Raw genomic sequence first — 20,232 nt, 5'->3', positions numbered from 1 at the left:
TTCAACCGATCTTTAATTTTACTCAGTAAAAAAATTGCAGTTAGTCAGCTTTTTCAATGTTCTCTGAAATTTTATTAACTTAGCAATTGAGAAGATAGTTGGCAGATTAAACGTTAATGAAAAGAAGATCATCAGTGCAGCTCATCTCAGTGAAAACAGCCAAAATAATCATTTATTTTCTGGATTTCCCTTTAATTGGACAAAGACAAGACGTTTCACATTAAAACATTCAAGACTAACGGCAGTGCTCATTTCCATGAACTTCCACATGTTGCCACGGTGACTGGTAGAGTGAGTCAACACAGAGCTGTGCTGATTGGCTGGCAGTGAAGAAAAAAAAAATAATCAGACTAAATTAAAATACTGCAGCCTGAAGGTGACTCAGGTGAGAGGAACAGGTGGCCTAGCAGGGGTCAAAGGTTAGGGGTCAGTAGGGTTGTCTCTTGATGAATCTGGAGAACATGGCGAAGGCAGCAATTGGTTTGTCTGATGGAACCATGTGACCTGAACCCTGCAGGATGACAGAGGGCAAAGGTCAGCAGCAAAGTTCAAAGACTCAAACACACCAATCATCAGCAGCATTTTCAGATATGAATAAAAACGTAATGAAATCTCCCATCAAAACACAATAAAACCTATTTACACAGGTGAGCAGCACAAACAACGATGACATCACCAGGTCACTGATGGTCAGCTCTTAATGAAGATGTCAGCTAGAACTGAAGAAGCCTTTTCAGGTGAAACGTCTTCCAGAACCACAAGCAAGTCCAGGTGCCTTGGAGGCACTGAGAAGATGAGGGAGTTTACCTTTACAGTGAGGAAGGCAATGTTGTCAAAGTCTTTGACGAAGCCTCCGACCTGCCGACCGTCTTTGTCTTCGTACAGCCACGGACGTCTCTGAACCTCCACCTGAGAGACACACCAAGGTTAATACACCTGCACACGACCTGACATCACACCAGGAGTCTAGCCAACACCTGAAATGGATTATAAAAGATTCACTGAGACACAAATGAATCTGTTGAAGCTCCTTCCTTCAAGGTGTCTGGCTGCTGAACTCCTCCTGCATGTTGGTGGTTTTGGTCATCAGACTGATGTTCAAGGTGAACCAACACAAACAGAACCAAAGACAGAAGTCACATATTGGTTCAGTTTAACTGATAAGTTGATGATCAGCTCAGAGACTGCAGTATTCTGTGATCACAGCTAGATCCATTTATTGATTATTGATAACTAAGTTTGATATGAAGTTACCAGCTGGTGCAGAGACTCGACAAACCACTCATCCCCCATGAAGTTACAGGCCATGTCCACATCCCCGTTATACACCAATATCCGGTACTTCTGCAGAGAGAATAAAATACTTGTGTCAGCACAGCCATAGGTAATCTTACCTTCACCATCACCAAATTCAGTGCATAGTTTACTTTATCATCCAGGGATCAATATAGCTTGTGTGTTCATTTCATCGATCCTGTGTTAAGAAACGGTAGATTAATACATTCTCATTCAGACCAAGCTGTTGTCCTGTGTATTCCTTTGAAGTAGAGACAGAGATCAATTTAATCAAGAAGTCATGACTTTTGATTTCAGTCTGAATTAATTTGGTTATTAATTTTGCTCTTCACTGACCAGAGCAGAGAGCAGCTTCAGGTACTGTTTCCTGACGTCCAGGTAGAGACGACCGTATTTCAGATTCACCTCAGAGCTGCAACACAAGCAGATGAAGCTTTATTGAAAAATCTACACGGGGGAATGACGGCCATAAACACAAAAGTAAAAGAAAAATCAATTATAAAAGCAATGACGAAAACAAAACATCAAATGTGATTCAGTGTCTTTCGAGGTCACCTTAATTGTGATTAACAAGGTGTTCTGTGTTCAGGTGTGTGGACAGGTGTAAAGTGGGACTGGTGTGTGGTGTGTAGTGTTTTTAGTTGGCTGTAGTGAATTCCAGTGTACGTGTGTAGCATACAGGTAAGTTACCTGCAGATGACCCAGTCCAGGGCCTTAGAGCTGATGTGCAGGGCGGCTCGGACATATGGGTTGTTCAGGTAGAGGGAGGACGGGGTGGAGTTTGTGCAGGGGGGGTCCAGACGGACAGACAAGTGGAGAGACGCCAGACCTCGTAACTTCTACTCCCACACAGTCAGAGGAGAACCTGGTTTCTATCCATCCCTCAGGTGAATTAACTTCAATATAAAGACATCAGGTGACTTCATACATACCTGGTTCCACAGCTGAGTCCACTGATGGTGGATGAATGAGTTCCCCAGATCTCTGATTACCAGCTCACCATTTTCAGTACTGAAAATCAACAACAAGCCGTTAACAACAGGAAGTCAACCTCTATCAACTGTCAGCTCTGTGGTTAGACCACACCTGCTGTTGGTGTGCTTTATTTTAGCAGCTACAGACAACATGTTTGAAATTTGGTGTACATTCAAACGTTAAATGGACCAACAGCCAGAGAAGTAAAACAGTGTTTCCTGTGTTGACTTAGGTCAAATATTAAAAGGTTACCTGACTCTCTGGCGGACTCCACCTGGACAGGGTGCATACAGATTGTAAATGTTCAGTCCTGAACTGTAGACAGTGTCCTGAACCTCAGACAGCTGCAGAGAAAACAACACCTGAGTCGAACTTGTTTTAACCTGATACAAGAAGGTTTTGACCCTGAAAGACCAGATGTAATCCTAAAACCAGGTTCAGACTGTCTGAAAATGTACACTGGTCCAGACTTGCTCAGACCGGAGATAAACCAGTTCAGACTGCCTTAATCCAGTCTACACTGGTCTGAGGCCACCTGAACTGGTCTGATATGAATTGTAGATGTACCACTTAAGACTGCTTCAAACTTGCTAAGACCTGGTTCTATAAGACAGTCCAGTCCAGTTCAGACCAGCTTTAGATATAAACTGATTCACACCGGTTTAGACAGGTTTAGACGTCTGTGAGACTCACGCTGGAGGAGCAGTTCTGGTTCTGGTTGTTGTAGAAGTTGCACTTCCCCTTGCTGCAGCAGAATGTCTGCAGCTCGGTCCACAGTTGGCTTCCCAGCAGGCCGTGGTAGTAGGCGAAGTACACCAGAGAGTTATCGTTCATCTCATAACTTGACATCCCGTTTCCCACAGCAATGCCCTACAGGACAAGTGAGGCACAGTGAGCATGACATGGTTGCTAATGTTAGCATCCCTCAAGCTAACAGTAATCTGACACTTCTGCTTTTACCCTGATTACCATGTTGCCACAATACAGCAGTATCAGTGCGTAGCTGCAAGAGGCTGCATCCACCATCAGACCCTCTGTGCCACAGTATTCCTGTGTACCTGCAGGTTCAAGCTGGCATCCTCCATCACTCTCTCAGCAAGTGTTGGGATGTAGATTCCTCCGTAACTCTCGCCAGTCAGGAAAAGTTCGTTCTTGTTGAATTCTGGAAACAGACGGAAGAACTCCTTCAGAGCCAGGTAGTTGTTCATCGAAACCTGAGGAGAAAAACAAACTCTTTAAAACACCTGATCTTGAACACCTTTGAACCATTCAGTATCCTCGTTCCAGGTGTTTCACTGACCTCTGTGTCATTGGTGCCGTATTTTTGATCGTCAGAGTACGAGAAGCCAACCCCGGCCGGAGACTCCAGGTACAGCATGTTGGCAATCTGCTCGAAAAGAGTGAACCAATTGACCAATCAGCTGTCAGGAATTAGACCCACATTAGCCATTTGACCAAACCACCTGAGTCACATGATGGCACGCAGGTGCAGGCGGTTCAGATTGTTAACTGATTAACTGACCTTGTTCCAGGAGTAGGGGTTGTACTGCAGTGTCACACCATCATCCTGGATCTGAAACAACAGGTCAGACAACAGGTGTCACTGTGACACACTGATGCAGATGAGCGAAGGTCAGGTGGGTGGAGGTGACCTACCAGGAAGGGTCCATGTTCAGTCAGCAGTCCATCCAGAGAGCTGCAGCCGGGGCCGCCATTCAACCACAACACCACCGGGTCAGAGACCGGATTCTTCTGGGACTCCACGAACCTGAAAGTGACAAAACATTCAGGTGGTGTGATGACAGGTGACGTCCAGGTGGATGTCGACACAGTTGAACTCTGGCAGATCCAGCTCTCAGATGTGCAGTGAATGCAGTGAGGCTCCAGTGGACATACAGGTGACTTACGAAGACTTAGTGTTTACACCTTATATTTTTAAAGTGTTCTCGTTGTCGTCAGGTGTTTCTCTTTCAGCCTCGTCCTTCATTCATTCTCTAAAATGGGAACAACTTATATTTTGTGTTAGCTGAAAACAAATGTCTGTATCGGTGTTCTGTTATGAACAGATTGCATGTAGCCTCTCCTCAATCAAAATTTTTGTTAACAGTTCAGTGTGATATTGTGCGAATGTGTTAAATGTTGGATGAATGGTGAATTTAAATACTAACTTGGGAGTGATGTGGTGTCAGGGGGGTTTTAAATTGTTACTTAAGTCCTGCAGCTACTGTTCTCCTTGAGGAAGTGTAGCAGGGCGAGCTTTGCACAGGCAGGTAGTTTTAGCAAACAAGAGACTGGTGGCTACTGCTTCTTTTCCTGAAGATGTACAGGCTGTTTCTGTAGATTTGCAGTGAAGGGATGTTGCTGAATAAATGAGTCTGAACAAAGGGCCTACAGAAAGGCAACACTAGCATGCATAAGTATGAATGTGCTACCAATTATATGAATGAAAGTGTCTTTTGTGTTGTGTCCTGTAGAGTGTCACCAACCCTCTGACACCAAAACATCTCCTAATATCTTCACATCGAACTCAGCAAATTAAGGCTTTATTATTTCAACCAAACAAGAGTTGGAGGTGATTGCTGAACAATGGAGAGACGACGTATTTTCTGTCTGTCAGTTTGAATGAAGCGTGTTTTTAAATGTTTCTGTAAATGGAGTCTGGTGGCTTGGGAGAGCGTGACTTCACAGCTGTTTCCGGTTAAAAGGATCTTAGTTTCTAAAGAAAGAGAATTATCTTTCCATGATGCTGTCAGACACTTGGAAGCTGTCAGTGACAGAAAACATTTTTAGTGAACGGTGCAAAAATGTCAGGAGGGTTTACATTGCAGCTTGTTTCGTGGCTGCTGGCGGCAGAGCTCGAGATCAATCAATGCTGGAAAGGCTGTTGCCTACGAATGTGGGAAAATAAACACAGATACTAATTGACCAGGTTTTCTACTAGTTTTCCAGGACACCGAAATCTGCCAGGACATGAAACTCTGCATCGAATCTGTCTCACCTTAAAGATGACAACTCTAAAGAATCAAAATTCATTGCCGTCAGGGGTTTGGTGTCTTCATATAATGAAGAAGAACCCTGAATCAAGGGTCTCGTGTCGTATGCTCTGCAGACTGTGAAGCTATACACATAAAATGTGACTTAACTCACCTGAGTTTGCTACAGCTCTGGTGCTTTAGGATTCAGGTAAAGGGTCAAAATCAACAAGTGTCAGCTGTAATGATGCAGATGTGTCAGGTGTGTCTCAGGTACTGACCAGTAGTGCAGGTGTTTTCCATCGGCCACACTCAGGTAACCAGAGTAATGTCTGAAGCTCGGCTGTTTCTGCAGACCGGGCAGGTAAGTCACCTCGTCTGCAGCTGGAGCCGCATCAGCACCCAGCAGAGAGAACAGGAAGCACCACAACACCACCACCTGCATCTGAAATGCAACAGGAAGTGACATCAATACCACCACCTGCATCTCAAATGTAACAGGAAGTGACATCAACACCACCTGCATCTGAAACACAACAGGAAGTTATGTCAACACCTGCATCTGAAATGCAAGGAGGGGTTCTGCTGCCCACCATTCCAAGTCAGAAGTCGATAGCTCTGACTTGGTATTCCGGTCTAAATTCGAGTCGCTCCCAGTGCATCTGCTCTGGAAAACATGGACGCCTGCAGCAAACTGATGCTGCTATGATGACTCTCTACTTGACCAGCATATCAGCACATTTTAAAAGGAGACGGGAGGACCAGGTTAGTACTGCATGCTAGAAGACTTCTATCAAGCACAAATCAACTGACTGGAAATGGACATGACAAAAGGTGTTCCGCACGTGTCACAACACATTTACTAAATTACGTAAGAAATGCTGAAAATGTTGATGGAACGTGCTGCCATACTGCCGTGACGTCAGCTGGGTTTACGGAGTCAACAGACTCCAGACACAAAGACTTTGCCCAAATGTCTGACTTGGAACTCCAACTCACGTTCGTGTTCTCTTTCCATGTCACAGGTACAATGAGTGCACAGACTGCTGCAAATCAGCTGCAAACATGCACTTTGAAGGAGAAATCTCTACATATGAAACCATGTGACACTAAACTTCAGAGACTAAACCTTTTTAAGTCCACAGCTGCGTCAGCTGTCACATGAAACAGCAGGGGGCGCTACAGGACCCACATCAAAAACCTGATGTTTTATTAAAATACCAGGTGTGCTTACTTCCTCTGAGCCACAGTTATCACATGAAGTTAGCAGTGCATAATACGGCTCAGGCATCACTCATTAAGAGACTGAGAAGATAAATGTTGAACTTGTTTTAGACTGCAGTTTGGAGGACAACACGTGACAGACAAAACGAGAACAGTTGTTTTTTGGTTTTGGTTTCAAGCAGTAAAACACACAGCAGGGGGACTACAGGACTACGGGGACCAGGTCTAGAACACGTCATGTGTTGAGGACATTAGACGTGTGATTGATTTTCTGTGAGCCGAATTAATCACAAGATTTCTCAGTCTGGATGTACAAAGTGGTCGTTTTTACCCAGAGGTTAACCGAATATTTAATTGACGGATTTCTACATTCAATTTGGCGGAGAGGAAATGTGGGTTGAAGAGAGAACATACAGCAGAGGGAGCTACTGAACTACGAGGAGCGGGTCTGAAAACATGATTTCAGCAGGAAACAACGTCTTTGGTTCATTTTCTGTCTCACGAATTTAATCATCAAAATGTTTCCGCCTCAGAATTAATTAATCATTATTAATTAATTAATCTGAAATGTTTTTAATCCACACAGAATAAACGTCTAATTCACTTTAAACCGACTCAAGTCTGAGAATATTCGAGAGGAAAAGGTTCATTTTAAGCGGCCGTTTGTCCATCAGACGGACGGAGTCCACACAGTTTAATAAAAGCACTTTAAAACAGTCTGAAGCTCGTTTCTGTCGACAGTTTCTATCCCGTAAACAGCTCAGCTCAGCTAACTGCTAACAAACACAAGAAACAGCAAAGTTTCACCGAGAAAACCGTAAAAAGCTCAACAAGGTCTGAACCGAGAACCTTCAGTCAAAAAAGACTCACCTCGTCTCTCTGTCTTCACCTGGCTGGTCGCTGGACAGGTAGATTAAAGTTGAAGTGACTGCAGCTGAAGACATAAGACAGAATCAGTGCGTCACATGACAGCGGCCAGTCACATGACCGCTGTCATGTGAGGGGTAGGCGAGGGTGGCTCCCCACCTACACGGGGCTCTCAAAACCGGTTTCTTATCCCTCCAAAAATAAATAAAATACATTTTTAAAAAATCGTCCACATTAACACTACAAACCAACAGGTGACGACAGAACCTCCAGCCAACCAGAAGCCTGAAAAAAGACACTACCGGTGCGCGAGCGAAGGTCTGGTCTCAGATCTGCGTCCACGAAAGGTCGATCGGATCAAACCCAATACAGACTCTCACTGTTACAGGGGGAGAGCTGTCCAGGGGCGATGTTACTGGTCAAACTGGCCGAGGAGCTTCTCAGCCTCACTGGAATCCAGCAGCAGGATCCGGAGGGACCAACACAGAGAGCACAGGGACTGCAGGGAGACCGGATCATCCAGGTCCAGTAATGATGGTGGACATGAAGGTCCAGTGTGATGGTCACCAGCTGGATCATGATCCTCAGCCAACAGAAAGTCCCTCTATAATCAGTGTGTGCTTTGACCCTTCTGGGCTCCTGTAGAAACATGGCAGTACACCACGGTGGACTCTGGAGGAGGAGCTGCTCCCTCATTGTAAGGTAATGAAAACAATTCTGAGCTTCAGGTTCTGCACCAATGAAAACACGATTATGAGTACTTTATTTCTGCCATCAGATCCACCAAAATCCTCCACCCCGGACATTCAACAGCAAGAACAAGTGCAGCGTCAGACCCTGAAAGCAGCGCAAAAGATTCAAAACCATCTGTGTCTAATAGTGAGACAGCTGAAGAGGGCAGGTCAGAGACCAGTTATCCAGAGATCTGGATCAAGGTCTGGTTCCTGAAGCAGAGGTTTAACCACAGAGTGCAGAGAAAGAAAGAACAGTTTGTCTGAAGGACGGAGGACAGACAGCCGAAGACAGATCAGCGTCTCAACAGGACTGATCTGACAGGAAGGTTTATTTTGACTTTATGACCATTTTCACCTCAATGTTCTTGACTCTTCAAACCAGTCTGATCACAATAACGCTGATGTTTCTGTCTTCATGTCTGGGACCATCCTGATCCAGGAACCTGATCCTAATGTGGTTCAACAGGTTGAAATGAGGGCAAAATGAGTTGAAACCATGATTTTTTTTTTTAATTTTTTTTTTTTGGGGGGGGGGGGCAGACAGACAGCCGAGCTGAGATCAAACCAACCTGAGAAACTTTATTAAAAAACACAAAACATCAGATAAAAAAAAATCTATACAACAGCCAATACAATCGCTTGAGGGGGCAGGGCTTCTTCAGGGCCGGGGGGGCGGTCTCATCCCAGGAGGGGGTGGTCCTAAAACAGAGCAGAGATATAATTTTTGGAATAATATTAATAATATTATTAATAATAACATACACTGTGATCTGATTGGCACCTCAGAGGACTTAGCAATCTTCATGGTAACAGCTTACCTCTCATGCCAGGGGGCGGCGGCCTCATGCCAGGGGGTGGCATCCCCATTGGAGCTCCTCGACCAGGAGGCATCCCCATTGGAGGGCCCATCGGGGGCCGCATGCCAGGGGGTGGGCCCATCATACCTGCAGGAAGAGGAGTCAGATAACAAGTAACCAATCAGCACACAGGAGGAGGATACAAGCTGTGGATTAGCTTAAAGCTAGTAGGAGGTTGCTCGGACATCCCAAGTTAAAAAAAAAAAGTTTGGCACCTGGAGGCGGGGCTCCTCTGCCCATAGGGGGCGGGGCTCCTCGTCCAGGTGGATACTGTGTGGGAGCTCCAGCAATGCTTGCTCCTGCTGCCGCCGCGGCAACTGTCCCTCTGCCCTGTGGAGTCATCACCTAGAAACACACAGAACGTCGTCATCAACTACCTACCACACACGCACGCACGCACGCACACACGCAGAAGAGCCGTTGTTGACATGATTACCTGCTGCGAAGGCCCGCCCACCCCTCTGACAGGCCCGGCGAGTCCGGCCGGAGCCTGAGGCATCGGCGCTCCAGCAGGGACCCCGCGACCCGCTGCCCGACCCACACCTGGACCTCCAGCCACACCTGCCAAAGGGACACGGGCTATACCAGTCTGGGCAGGTGGGAGGTCAGAGGTCACAGACGGAGGGTCAGAGGACACAGAGAGAAGGTCAGAGTCAGGGGGACAAACATGGCAGACACCACATTTAGAGCTTCAGTCCGTTTCTGTGACATCACTGCTGGTCTGAATCCCATTGGCTGCAGGGTTCACTTACATCTTTAGGAGGTGGGCCCTCCACCGTCATAGACACCAGGTTCTCCCCCCTCAGCAGAACCAAACCCAGAACCCTCTTCTCCTCTCGCTCTGGCTGCTTGGAGTTCTTTGGCCTGAAGGACGACAAGCACTCGTTTACCCAGCATGCCTCACTGCTCTGAACGTACACTGACAAGCTCAGGTATAAGAAATATTGACAGAAGAAATATGAATTCATGAATTTCAAAGCAATCTTGGCCCGGTGAAACCACATATCTCCGTATCTGCAGATGCTTTCACACAAACTGCTCTTATGGGCCGAGAAGATTCTACTTTAATGAAAACACATCGAAGCACCCGAAGAACACTTCGCTGTCTGAGCTCATGACACGTTTCAACAAAGCACGGGACAAATTGTTTTAAGAAGACCGATGATCAAATGCATTCACTGAACAGAAACAGACGCTGAGACAAACGTCTTTCTGACAGACTGATGATTTTCAACCAAAAACGTGGAAGTTGATGCCAATGAACAATGCAAAGCTTTCCTCCACGCTGACGGAAAGCAGCTGAATGATGAGTGGGCTGCAGGTCGAGCTGCAGACTGTACTCAGATCAGACTGATCTAAAATGAATCCATGTCATGGCACTGGACTGCTGATTTCAGGCCTCGAATGTTTTCGGAAACTGAAATATGAGAAAGTTTGTTAGTGGTCGGTCACCATATGTTTCGTGCTTGAAAGCGGACCAGCCCCGCCCTCGGTGCATCTGTGCCGAGGCGTTGTGGTTTGGTGCAGACTAGAGCTTTCTGTCTGTTGGAGGTTTTCTAACATTTGACCAAAAGGGAAAACCACTGTCTGTTTTTGCTCGGTCAGTTTCAAACAGTCTTTTAAAAGTCCTGGTGGTGCCCTGACTAAGGACCAAGGTCCTGCTGACCTTTGACCTGGGGTGTTGAACCTACTTGATCTTCCTGAACTCGTCGCAGTCACACAGGATCAGGTTCATGTGTTTGTCGAAGGCCTTAAAGGTGCCAATGAAGATCCGGCCATCCTGCAGGATGCACCTCATCCTGAAGTCGATGTGCTGCAGCATCTTACTGCTCTTACCCACCGTCTGAAAACCAGTTAGAAACACACGTTAGTACCAAGACGTCATCAACACCGTTCTCGTCATCGTCATCGCAGCCTGCAGGTTTGAGGGACTCCATTAAAACTATTTCACAAGGGGACATCACAGAGAGTTTCTGCTTGATGTCTCGTCACTTTTCAGATAACCATAACCTACAAAGCTGTTTATCAACCTAATATTTCTTTAAGAAACCCAGAGAAGACCTCACACCTGATGGTACCTTCAATCAGAAGATTTTATTTTGTCATCAATGTATGAGGACACACAAACATGTCTACTCTATGTACTGCTGATGTCCTTGGACTTCTAACTCCATCATGATTGTAGACTGGAAAATATGAACAATTAAACAGCACTGAAATACACTGACCTTTGGATGGACTTAATTATGTCCAACAACAAAAATCTACTCAGGTGGGGGTCTGTATTCTGACCATAGATGATCAATAGATGTCCAGACCGAATGGTCTCACACGGCAGAGTCATCAGTTTGCATATATGCATGAGACCAAATAAACAACTCATAGACAAACATGGTTCGTACATTGAGTGCCTTCATACCTGACATGCATCAAATACCGGATCTCATATTGCATGCGTGTAATGAGCCAAGTCTGCTTAATTTTCCAAGCTTTAGAGATAAAACTGGCCCATTCTCTCAGTCAGTCAGCGGACAGTGAAGGGAACAATGAGGCCGACACTTTCGTCTCAGTTAGCTTTTAGCTTAGTCAGCTCAGCCATGGACACGGTAGCATTAACTTTCTCCGTGTGAACAGACGTTAATCCGGTGCACGGGTCTTCACTTGAGCAGCGCAGTTATATTGATTGATGGATTGATGGATTGATGGATTGATTGGTTGGTTGGTTGAAACAAGAGGGGACATTTTTCATTCCTGCTACCAAAGCGATCACAACACCAGTGTACTAACAGCTAGCACTGCGGCCTAACCCGTTAAAGTGCCGAATAGTATTTACACAGAAGCCAGTGACTGAGCGAATCAGGGATGACAGAAGAAAAGATGATAATTTATCTGAGTTCTCATTAATTTTACAATCATTGACCTCGCGCTGAGCTGCAAGCTTTTCTTCGACGTATATCTTACGTTCATTCAAACTCCCGCCATTATTAGAGTAAAATGAAGGGTAATTCGGTGACCCCCGCTCTGGCAAGCCCGCGAACATTCTGCCCGGTAAATACTCACCATGTCTGCGGTTCTGATGGCTCCGATTCACGTCGGATTCACCGAAGAAACCCAAAAAATTGACCCGCGCAGCTCCCGCCAGGCCCTTCTTTATTAGAGATTCACAGGAAGTGACGTCGAGGAGAGCGTACCGCAACGGAACTGTTCCTGTCCGAACAATTGAAACAATAGTTCCTACCTAGCCTGCAGTTGAAGCTACTGTTCCACCGAGTAAACTTAAACTTCAACAACAATAATATATACAGTAATTTGTTCCTGTAGTAACTAATCACAGTTGTTTGTTTCATCTATGAGCAGATATGGAGTGTTTTTTCAACTTTGTTCAAGTTTGTTCACAAACAATTACAGCACAGTTTTCCATGTAAGAAAATTAACAATATTAAAGGTTTGCAATCAGCAGCTGGCTTATGGGAGCATATCTATGTTTCCAGAGTCCTTATCTATACTCTCAGGGTCCTCTTGTATGTTCTCAGCGTCCTACTGTATGGAACCAGGGTCCTCACTGACATCATCATTTTGTGGGGAGCCTGTTGTTTTTTTCCTCATGTACATAATGCTGACATAATTTTCATCTCCCTGTCACACAATGTCAGATTTGTGTTTATGCCCAAACTCTCGAAACATTCTCTGTTTTACATTTGTCTTTCCAGGCACATCCGTGAGAAGCGACCTGCAGGCCCCATGAAGTAGAACATATTTGTTGTGAGGCAGGGGTGGACCATAGTGAAGTACATTTGTTGAATACTGTACTTGAGTACATTTTTTAAAGTATCTTTTCTGTACTTGAGTATGAATTATTTTGACTTTGACTCTACATGTCTGTGAGGGTTTCTTACTCATCACTGAAGTCAGCAGATGACTTTTCTAACACGTGATGGGCCGTCGGCTGTGTTTGTCACAGGAGAAGCACCAATCACAGTAAAGCATTTGTTCACCTGTCAGCCTGCTGCAGTTTGAACTGGTAACCGTGGCGTCAGCACGTGGAGACGACGACTCCTCGTCCACAGAGCGTTCACGCTCACCTCTGAAGTCCATGTTTGAGATTTTAGAAAAGGACAAAGATTCATGTTGATTCGTTTGTTCTGTTTAACGCACACAAACTTCATCACTACTACAAAAACTCGCCGCCCGACCTGAGAGAGTCTGTCAAGGTCGCTCAGCCTCCTTCGACTCCTCACACACTTCACTGAAGGTGTCTCTGCTTTGGTCAGTTCAGACCAGGTCCTGTGTGAGTCCACCGCTGACACATGCTAATAGCTAGCTAATAATGCAGGGCAGCTGACCCCACCCCCACTTCACCCCCTCAAATTATTATTATTATTACCATTATTCTATGTATTTATTTATTCATCAAATTTTACTTATTATCATTATTAAAAGATTTCTTTCTTATTTATTCTATGTCTACTTCATTTACTGAATTGTTTTTAAATGCCAAGTGCAATTTGGCCAGTCAGCCTGTAGCAGCCACATTATTGGAGGTCAAATGGAACCAGCACCAGTCAGTGAACACACAGATTCTCATGTGCTTGGGCAACCCAAAACAGCCTTCGCTTCTAATGTGTGCAGCAGGATGGCTTCTGGGTAGTGAGTGGCAAGTACTGACATCTGATTTTCATTTTAGGAAATGTACATAGTTGAGGATTCATGCTAAAAAGGCTCCCCAAGCACCGACATGGATTGTACCGGAGTGAGGGGAACAGTCTGGCTGGGTTTTCCACTGATTTGGCACACATGATCGGAGTGACAAGACCTGGTTTCATTAGACTTCAGACATGGCCAGAAGAAATAATGCAAGTGATGCTAAGTTTTCCCTAATTCCTAAATGGCCACTGAAATTATCATGAGCAAGACTGAAAACGTGGGAATGAAAGCTTTGGGGTACTGCCACCTTCGTCTTGTGGCTCAGCAAAGCAGATCTTTTTATGCTTTTCTGCCTGTGTGGATTTTACATCTCACACAGTCCTTCTGTATTGTCTGACCTTGCTTCTGTTTGGCATCCGGACAGTGTGGCTTCTTTTGCGGAGCAGTTGCTGGGTGCCACGTTCCTCTCTCCTTAATCAGCACGGCCACTTCTAGGACAGAGTGGATGTAATGTGTCTTTGATTTAATATGCCTTTGCACTACCTGCACTACTACTACTACTACTACTACTACTACCTGTTTATACCTCATGCCAACTGCACTATTTGCATGTATATATATATATATAGATAGATAGATAGATAGATAGATATATTGGATATTATGACTATTCGCACTTCTGGTTAGATGCTAAACTGCATTTTGTTGTCTCTGTGTTGCACTCTGACGATGACAATTAAGTTGAATTGAATCTAATCTAATCTAATATTGTGCATATACACAGTCCTGGTATTTCTTAAGTGCAGTACAACATATGTCATTAGTAGTTTTCTCATAAGAATATTGGCAAGAGTACTTTTTTATGGCAATAGGATTTTTATGGCATTTGCTAGCAGTACCCTGGACCATGTTTATGTGAACATTCCTGGCACTTACAAAACCCTCCCCTGTCCCCATTTTGGTCTATCAAACCGTATTTCCCTGCTTCTCCTGTCTACTTAGTCCCTGCAGATAAAAAGGATCAAACTGTCAGAAAAAACTGTTAGTGTGGACAACTTAAACAATGACAACATCCCTGGCTCTGTACTGAGAACAAGTGCCAATAAGTAAGGTGACGCTTTGACTGACATTTTTAATATATCACTGTCTCAGCAGAGTGTTCCCATCTGCTTCAAGACTGCCATCATCATCCCTGTCGCTTAAAACTCTGCAGTGTCAAGTCTAAACGACCGTCACCATGTCGCACTAACACCCCCACCCCCTTCTGATGAAGAGAGAAACTGGTTCTGCAGCACATCAAAGACATCAGCCAGCCTGGACCCTCATCAGTCTGCATTCAGAACCAACAGTCCACCGGCCTGCCCTCTGTCTTCAACATCATGAAAATAACAACAGCTACATCAGAACGTTGACACCGGAGCCCCAGGGCTGCTCATCAGCTGCTGTCAGAGTGCAGGCTTTGCACATCCATCTCTAATGTGAAACACAAACACTGGCGCCATTTCCTCCAAAGGTTTTTTCTTCTAGAAATCTGATCACATCATAAATAACTGATTCCACAACATTACATTTTTAAATTGGACTGCTGATGGCTAAGACACAATTCCTGGAACAACTCACCATTTTCTCAAATCTTCACACACAATTTTAAAACTCACACCCAACAGTACAAACATCTAACTTCTGGGTCCCAATCAGTTTTTACCCTCAGACAATACACACTAGCTGCCAAAACACAGACTACATGAGTGTTTGTTACACACAGGAGGGATTAATTCAACACACTGCCACCAAAATGTCAAGAATAGGGTTTATTCACAGCATTTCCATATTGAGCACATATACAGGTTCATCAGCATCGGCATCAGCCTCTGCATGGTTGGGATCCATTGTTCCAAAGGACATGAACATGCCTCTAGGCTCTATTTATTGACCCCCAATTCTGATTGGTGTGTTAACAATTTTTAGGCTGAGTGTTCACCTGGAGAAGGGGGTGGTCTCTGAGTTTAGGTTATGATAACTTGAGTTCATTATATTGAGAGCATGTGTTTGCTGAATGAACACATGCAATGAATGATTTATTTGGCCACTTTTGTGTAAGGTTTTGCAGAAAGTGTTTTTAATATTGAGTCATGTGTGGGAACAGGTGAAATGTGTTTTTGGTTATGGGAAATGTGTGTGTGCTTCTGGGAATGACGAAAAGTTTTGGGTTTTTGTGCTACAGGAACCAGGTTTAGTGTTTTAGCAATCGAGAAAAACTGTATTATTTACTCCAATCCTGACTCCATGTTTGAAGTACTTTCTGTACATGTACTGTATTTTCCATTTTTTGCTATATTTATACTTCTACTCCACTACATCTCAGACTTATATACTGCTTGTAGTTTCACCTTTGATGTTTTAAGTACATTTTGTTGCTAATGCTTCAATACTTTTATTTTAAATTTGAATACAAAGTTTTACTTGTAGTGGAGTATTTCTATAGTATCTGAATACTTTTTCCACCACAGCTGAAATAACAGCCTCCGTCAGCTCAGTGTGACAATTTCATAAAGAATAGAATTTAAATACAATAAGTAGGTTTGGTTTCAGATGTGGGTGGAACACCAAGGGGCAAATCTGTGTGTGTGTGTGTGTGTGTGTGTGTGTGTGTGTGTGTGTATTCACAAGGTGTAGGTGTAACCCTAACCCTAGCTCCAGAACAAGTCTGATAAATGATAAATAAAATAAAGGTGAATCTTACTAAATGACAGATTAGATCAAATAAAACCGATAAAATGGAGTAAAACTGATTTCAATGTTGAGTTCAAGTTGCAGGAAAATTAAACAATAGAAGCATAATTATATATGTGACGTAAGGTGACATCAGCATGACAGTGATGTATGGCAGGTGAATGGAGTGTGTGTGTGTGTGTGTGTGTGTGTGTGTGTGTGTGTGTATGAGGTGAGGAACAGCCCTTATCAGTAAAGCAGAGCAGTGTGTTTCTCACCTGAGCAGGTGAGTGGACGTCAGTGCTTCTGCAAACTGATCTGCTGTCAGTCTGATGTTTAGCAGCTCGTGACATAACAGCTGATTTCAGTTAAACACAGAAAGAACTTCCTGTCCGATGGCAGGTGACCTTACACGTATGTTCACGAACTGATCAGGTGTTCGATCAGACCATTGATCTTCTCTGCTGTCCGTCATCGGTCCAAGACGTCCTTTCACTCCGCTGCGGGCCGGTTGCCATGGTAACACGGGCTCCCGTCGCCGGCCGCGCGCCGCAGTAAGCAGCAGAGAGACGGAGGAGAGAGGTGAGTCACCGACACCGAGACCAGCTCTGGTCAGCGACCAGCGACCGAAGACACACCGGAGACAGATCGACAGACCGATTAGCCCATTAGCCGGTTAGCTCGTTAGCTTTCCTGCAGCTGTCAGTCAGAGCAGAGGCGCGCGACGACCGTGGACTGTTAATGAGACTGATGACGGTCAACTACCGCAGTGTTGCTTCAGTCTGAGACCAGAGCAACGCGTCCATCCACCGGGCTGCTGCTGCAGTGTTGCTTCAGTCTGACGGAGATCCGAAGCCAGCACAGCATGTGAGCCAGCAGCAACTGCATGGAGGGCAAGTCCACCTCCAGCAGGGAGCAAACAGACTGTTGATGGCTGATGACCACCATGTTGCTTCAGCCTGGCAGAGACTACAGCAACCAGACCAACAGCAACAAAAACCACAGCTACAATGAAATCAGCCAGGCCACAGCTGCAGTGTTGCTTCAACTGCAGCAACTACAGCAACCAGATTGTTGAGGTTTAACAATCAGTGTTGTTTGATTTCAAAGCTCCAGAAAGCATTAAACTGGATCTTTGGCAGAACCTGCAGCAACTTGGAAAGAAACTGTTGGTGTTTCATAACCACCACATTGCTTCAACCTGAGGGACACAGCAGCAACTAAATGAAGTAGTACGGCTTCTGTTTAATCGTCCCTGTGCTGCTTCAGTGTGAGACGACAGCAACCAAACCTGCAGCAGCATCTACAGCTCAGCCTCCGTCATCCAGCAGGTGAGCAGCAACAGCATGAACAGCCCTCCACCAATGACGTCGCAGTCCTCGGAATGATGTCAGTGCACAGTATAGTACACAGTACACACTGTACAGTACAATACACAGTACAGTACACAGTGCGGGAGGCAGTATACAGTAGACTGTACAGTACACAGTGTATTACATAGAACACAGTATAATGCACCGAGCAGGACACAGTATAGTACACAGCACAGGTGATTCACAGGTGATTAGACAGCACCTGAGAAGATTGTTATGCACATGGGAATTTTTTGGGGGGGTCATCTCGTCTGATGTCAGATGGTGGTGATGATGGTGGTGATGATGATGATGATGATGATGATGATGATGATGATGATGATGCTGGTTGTCCAGGTTTGGCTCAGTCAGTCTTGAGTCAGTGTTGAACAGAGCTGCTCTCAGCAGCAGGTTGTCTGTTGTCAGAAACATCAGCTGGTTCTTCATCAGGCAGTAAATCTGTTTGGTTCCTTTTGTCGACTCTTCACGTCCTGAAACTTCTCACCGGACACCTGAAGGAGTTTCACCTCAGCAGCAGGTTCAGCGGTCAGAGCAGCTTTTGTTCTTCAGAGCAGGAACATGCTCAGTGTTTCCTCTTCACATGTTTCTCATGTGACAGCAGAGAGCTGAGAAGCTGCTGGAGCTTTAGCTTCAGCTCAGGGGTTCTTGGTAACGTCCACCATGAAGGTCAGATCACACGGACACGTCGGCTTTTCCTTCATCTCTGTGAATTATTCAGACAAACAGACGCTTTGGACAGTTTGACTTTGTCTGCTGCTCTCGGCTCCACAGCAGCAACAAGGCTCTCCTTCACTGGTTCTCCTTCTGAAGGAGGTTTCAGCTTCTTAGCTGTTAGCTTAGCACAAACTCGCTGCAGAACACTGTCTGTCAGGATGAGCTCTGAAAGCTGCATGTTGAGCATCAGACTCCACTGAAGAGCGTTCACTTCATCCATTTGTCCTGCAGCTCGTCTAGTTCAGCATGTTTGTCCTGTGAAGACAGGACCTTCATCATCAGAGAGCTCGTCCTCACGAACTAACTGAGACACACTGGTTTGATTTTACCTCAACAGAAAAATGATTGTTTGTCCATTTCTCCTGGAAAGTGCCACGCTTCACATTTACTTGTGCTTTGTTGACAGTCGTCATGAAGCATTGACTTGAAATCAGCCACGTTACGTTCAGGGACTGCTTGGAGGAACGTGTTAGGCTACTTTTTTTTATTTTATTTTTTATAATAATAATGAGAATAAACTTTATTTATATAGATCAATTAATGCAGAAAATGCAACACAAAGTGATTAACATAACAGCAAATAACACGTGATAAAACAATAAAAACAAGGAAAATAAAAATACAGTAAAATAAGGTAGAATTCAAACAGCAGGAAAAGACAAAATAAAACAGCGTTTATGTAAAAATAAAAAGAATCAGATTTTTTCAGATGTGATTTAAAGGTGTGAACAGATGTAGACCCCCTCAGACCTTCAGGCTGGTCCAGGTTGAGATTAACAAAGGCTTTTAGTTCTGGTTCAGGACCAGTCAAGAGGTTTAAGTCAGAGGATCTGAGAGACCAAAGAGATACAAATGTCGAACCATGTTGGACAGATGAGATGGAGCAAAGCCAGTCAGTGATGTAAAAACCAGTGAAAGCATTTTATTGTCAACTCTGACAGACAGGTGACCAATGAGAAGGGTTTCAGACTACAGGTAACCAATGAGAAGGGTTTCAGACTACAGGTAACCAGTGAGAAGGGTTTCAGACTACAGGTAACCAGTGAGAAGGGTTTCAGACTACAGGTAACCAATGAGAAGGGTTTCAGACTACAGGTAACCAATGAGAAGGGTTTCAGACTACAGGTAACCAGTGAGAAGGGTTTCAGACTACAGGTAACCAGTGAGAAGGGTTTCAGACTACAGGTAACCAATGAGAAGGGTTTCAGACTACAGGTAACCAGTGAGAAGGGTTTCAGACTACAGGTAACCAGTGAGAAGGGTGGAAACACAGGTGATGTGTTTCTGAAGTGTCCTACAGTATTTCTAAAAGTGTTTCTGGAGTGTTCTGCAGTATTTCTCACATGTTCTACAGTGTGTCTGATGTGTTTCTGTAGGATTTCTGGAGTTTTCTAAAGTGTTTCTGAAAAGTTCTACAATGCTCCTCTTTTGTTCCACTGTGTTTCTGAAGTGTTCTGCAGTATTGAGAAATTAATACAAAACACATCAGAAGCACTGTGGAACATTGAAGGAATACTTTAGGACATTTCAGAAACACCATAGAACACACTACAGAACACACTACAGAACATTTCAGAAACACGTCAGGGCTAAAATGATGTTTGAATTTTCCCTCTAAAAAAACATACTGGTTTAAACCAATATCTGTTTTTGTGTATTATGTCCATAAGAGGGAAAATTAATACAAAGAGACACTATTTGCATATTTTCAACATAGACGTCTTCTCAAAAATCTACATACGTGCACATTACAGAATAAACAAATGAAATAATGTCGCCTACTGCGTGGTTGAATTATTACAGCGTGACGTTGTGAGTTTCCAGCTGGTGTCCACGACACCTGGAAGACTTCAGCGTCCCGGAC

At 44.5% G+C, this 20,232-nt stretch overlaps 2 protein-coding genes across 4 annotated transcripts; both read right to left on the bottom strand.

Moving 5' to 3' along the window:
- Window positions 1-46: 46 nt before the first annotated feature.
- Window positions 47-7,693, bottom strand: ctsa (cathepsin A). Of its 3 annotated transcripts, XM_076746996.1 has the most exons (15): window positions 7,338-7,441; window positions 5,722-5,730; window positions 5,525-5,682; window positions 3,928-4,039; window positions 3,794-3,844; window positions 3,572-3,658; window positions 3,330-3,485; window positions 2,965-3,141; window positions 2,524-2,615; window positions 2,229-2,307; window positions 1,987-2,135; window positions 1,633-1,708; window positions 1,255-1,344; window positions 808-909; window positions 47-511 (listed from the first exon to the last, which is right to left on the bottom strand). In XM_076746996.1, the coding sequence occupies exons 2-15, from the start codon at window positions 5,728-5,730 to the stop codon at window positions 428-430; spliced, it is 1,422 nt and encodes a 473-aa protein (XP_076603111.1). In that variant the 5' UTR covers window positions 7,338-7,441; the 3' UTR covers window positions 47-427. The 3 variants fall into 3 exon arrangements, with proteins under 3 accessions (XP_076603111.1, XP_076603118.1, XP_076603100.1); XM_076747003.1 differs by lacking the exon at window positions 5,722-5,730 and having other exon boundaries at window positions 5,525-5,688; window positions 7,338-7,693; XM_076746985.1 differs by lacking the exons at window positions 5,722-5,730; window positions 7,338-7,441 and having other exon boundaries at window positions 5,525-5,712.
- Window positions 7,694-8,622: 929 nt separating this feature from the next.
- On the bottom strand, window positions 8,623-12,110 carry snrpb (small nuclear ribonucleoprotein polypeptides B and B1). Its single transcript, XM_076747014.1, has 7 exons — window positions 11,986-12,110; window positions 10,617-10,768; window positions 9,678-9,789; window positions 9,362-9,514; window positions 9,141-9,270; window positions 8,887-9,012; window positions 8,623-8,767 (listed from the first exon to the last, which is right to left on the bottom strand). Exons 1-7 carry the CDS (start codon window positions 11,986-11,988, stop codon window positions 8,727-8,729), a joined length of 717 nt encoding a protein of 238 aa, XP_076603129.1. The 5' UTR covers window positions 11,989-12,110; the 3' UTR covers window positions 8,623-8,726.
- Between the last annotated feature and the right edge of the window lie 8,122 nt (window positions 12,111-20,232).

Source organism: Chaetodon auriga, chromosome 2 (assembly GCF_051107435.1).
Source record: "Chaetodon auriga isolate fChaAug3 chromosome 2, fChaAug3.hap1, whole genome shotgun sequence".
Classification (NCBI taxonomy): domain Eukaryota; kingdom Metazoa; phylum Chordata; class Actinopteri; order Chaetodontiformes; family Chaetodontidae; genus Chaetodon; species Chaetodon auriga.
Note: the sequence above shows the minus strand (reverse complement) of the source record. Positions and strands in the feature narration are given on the sequence as shown.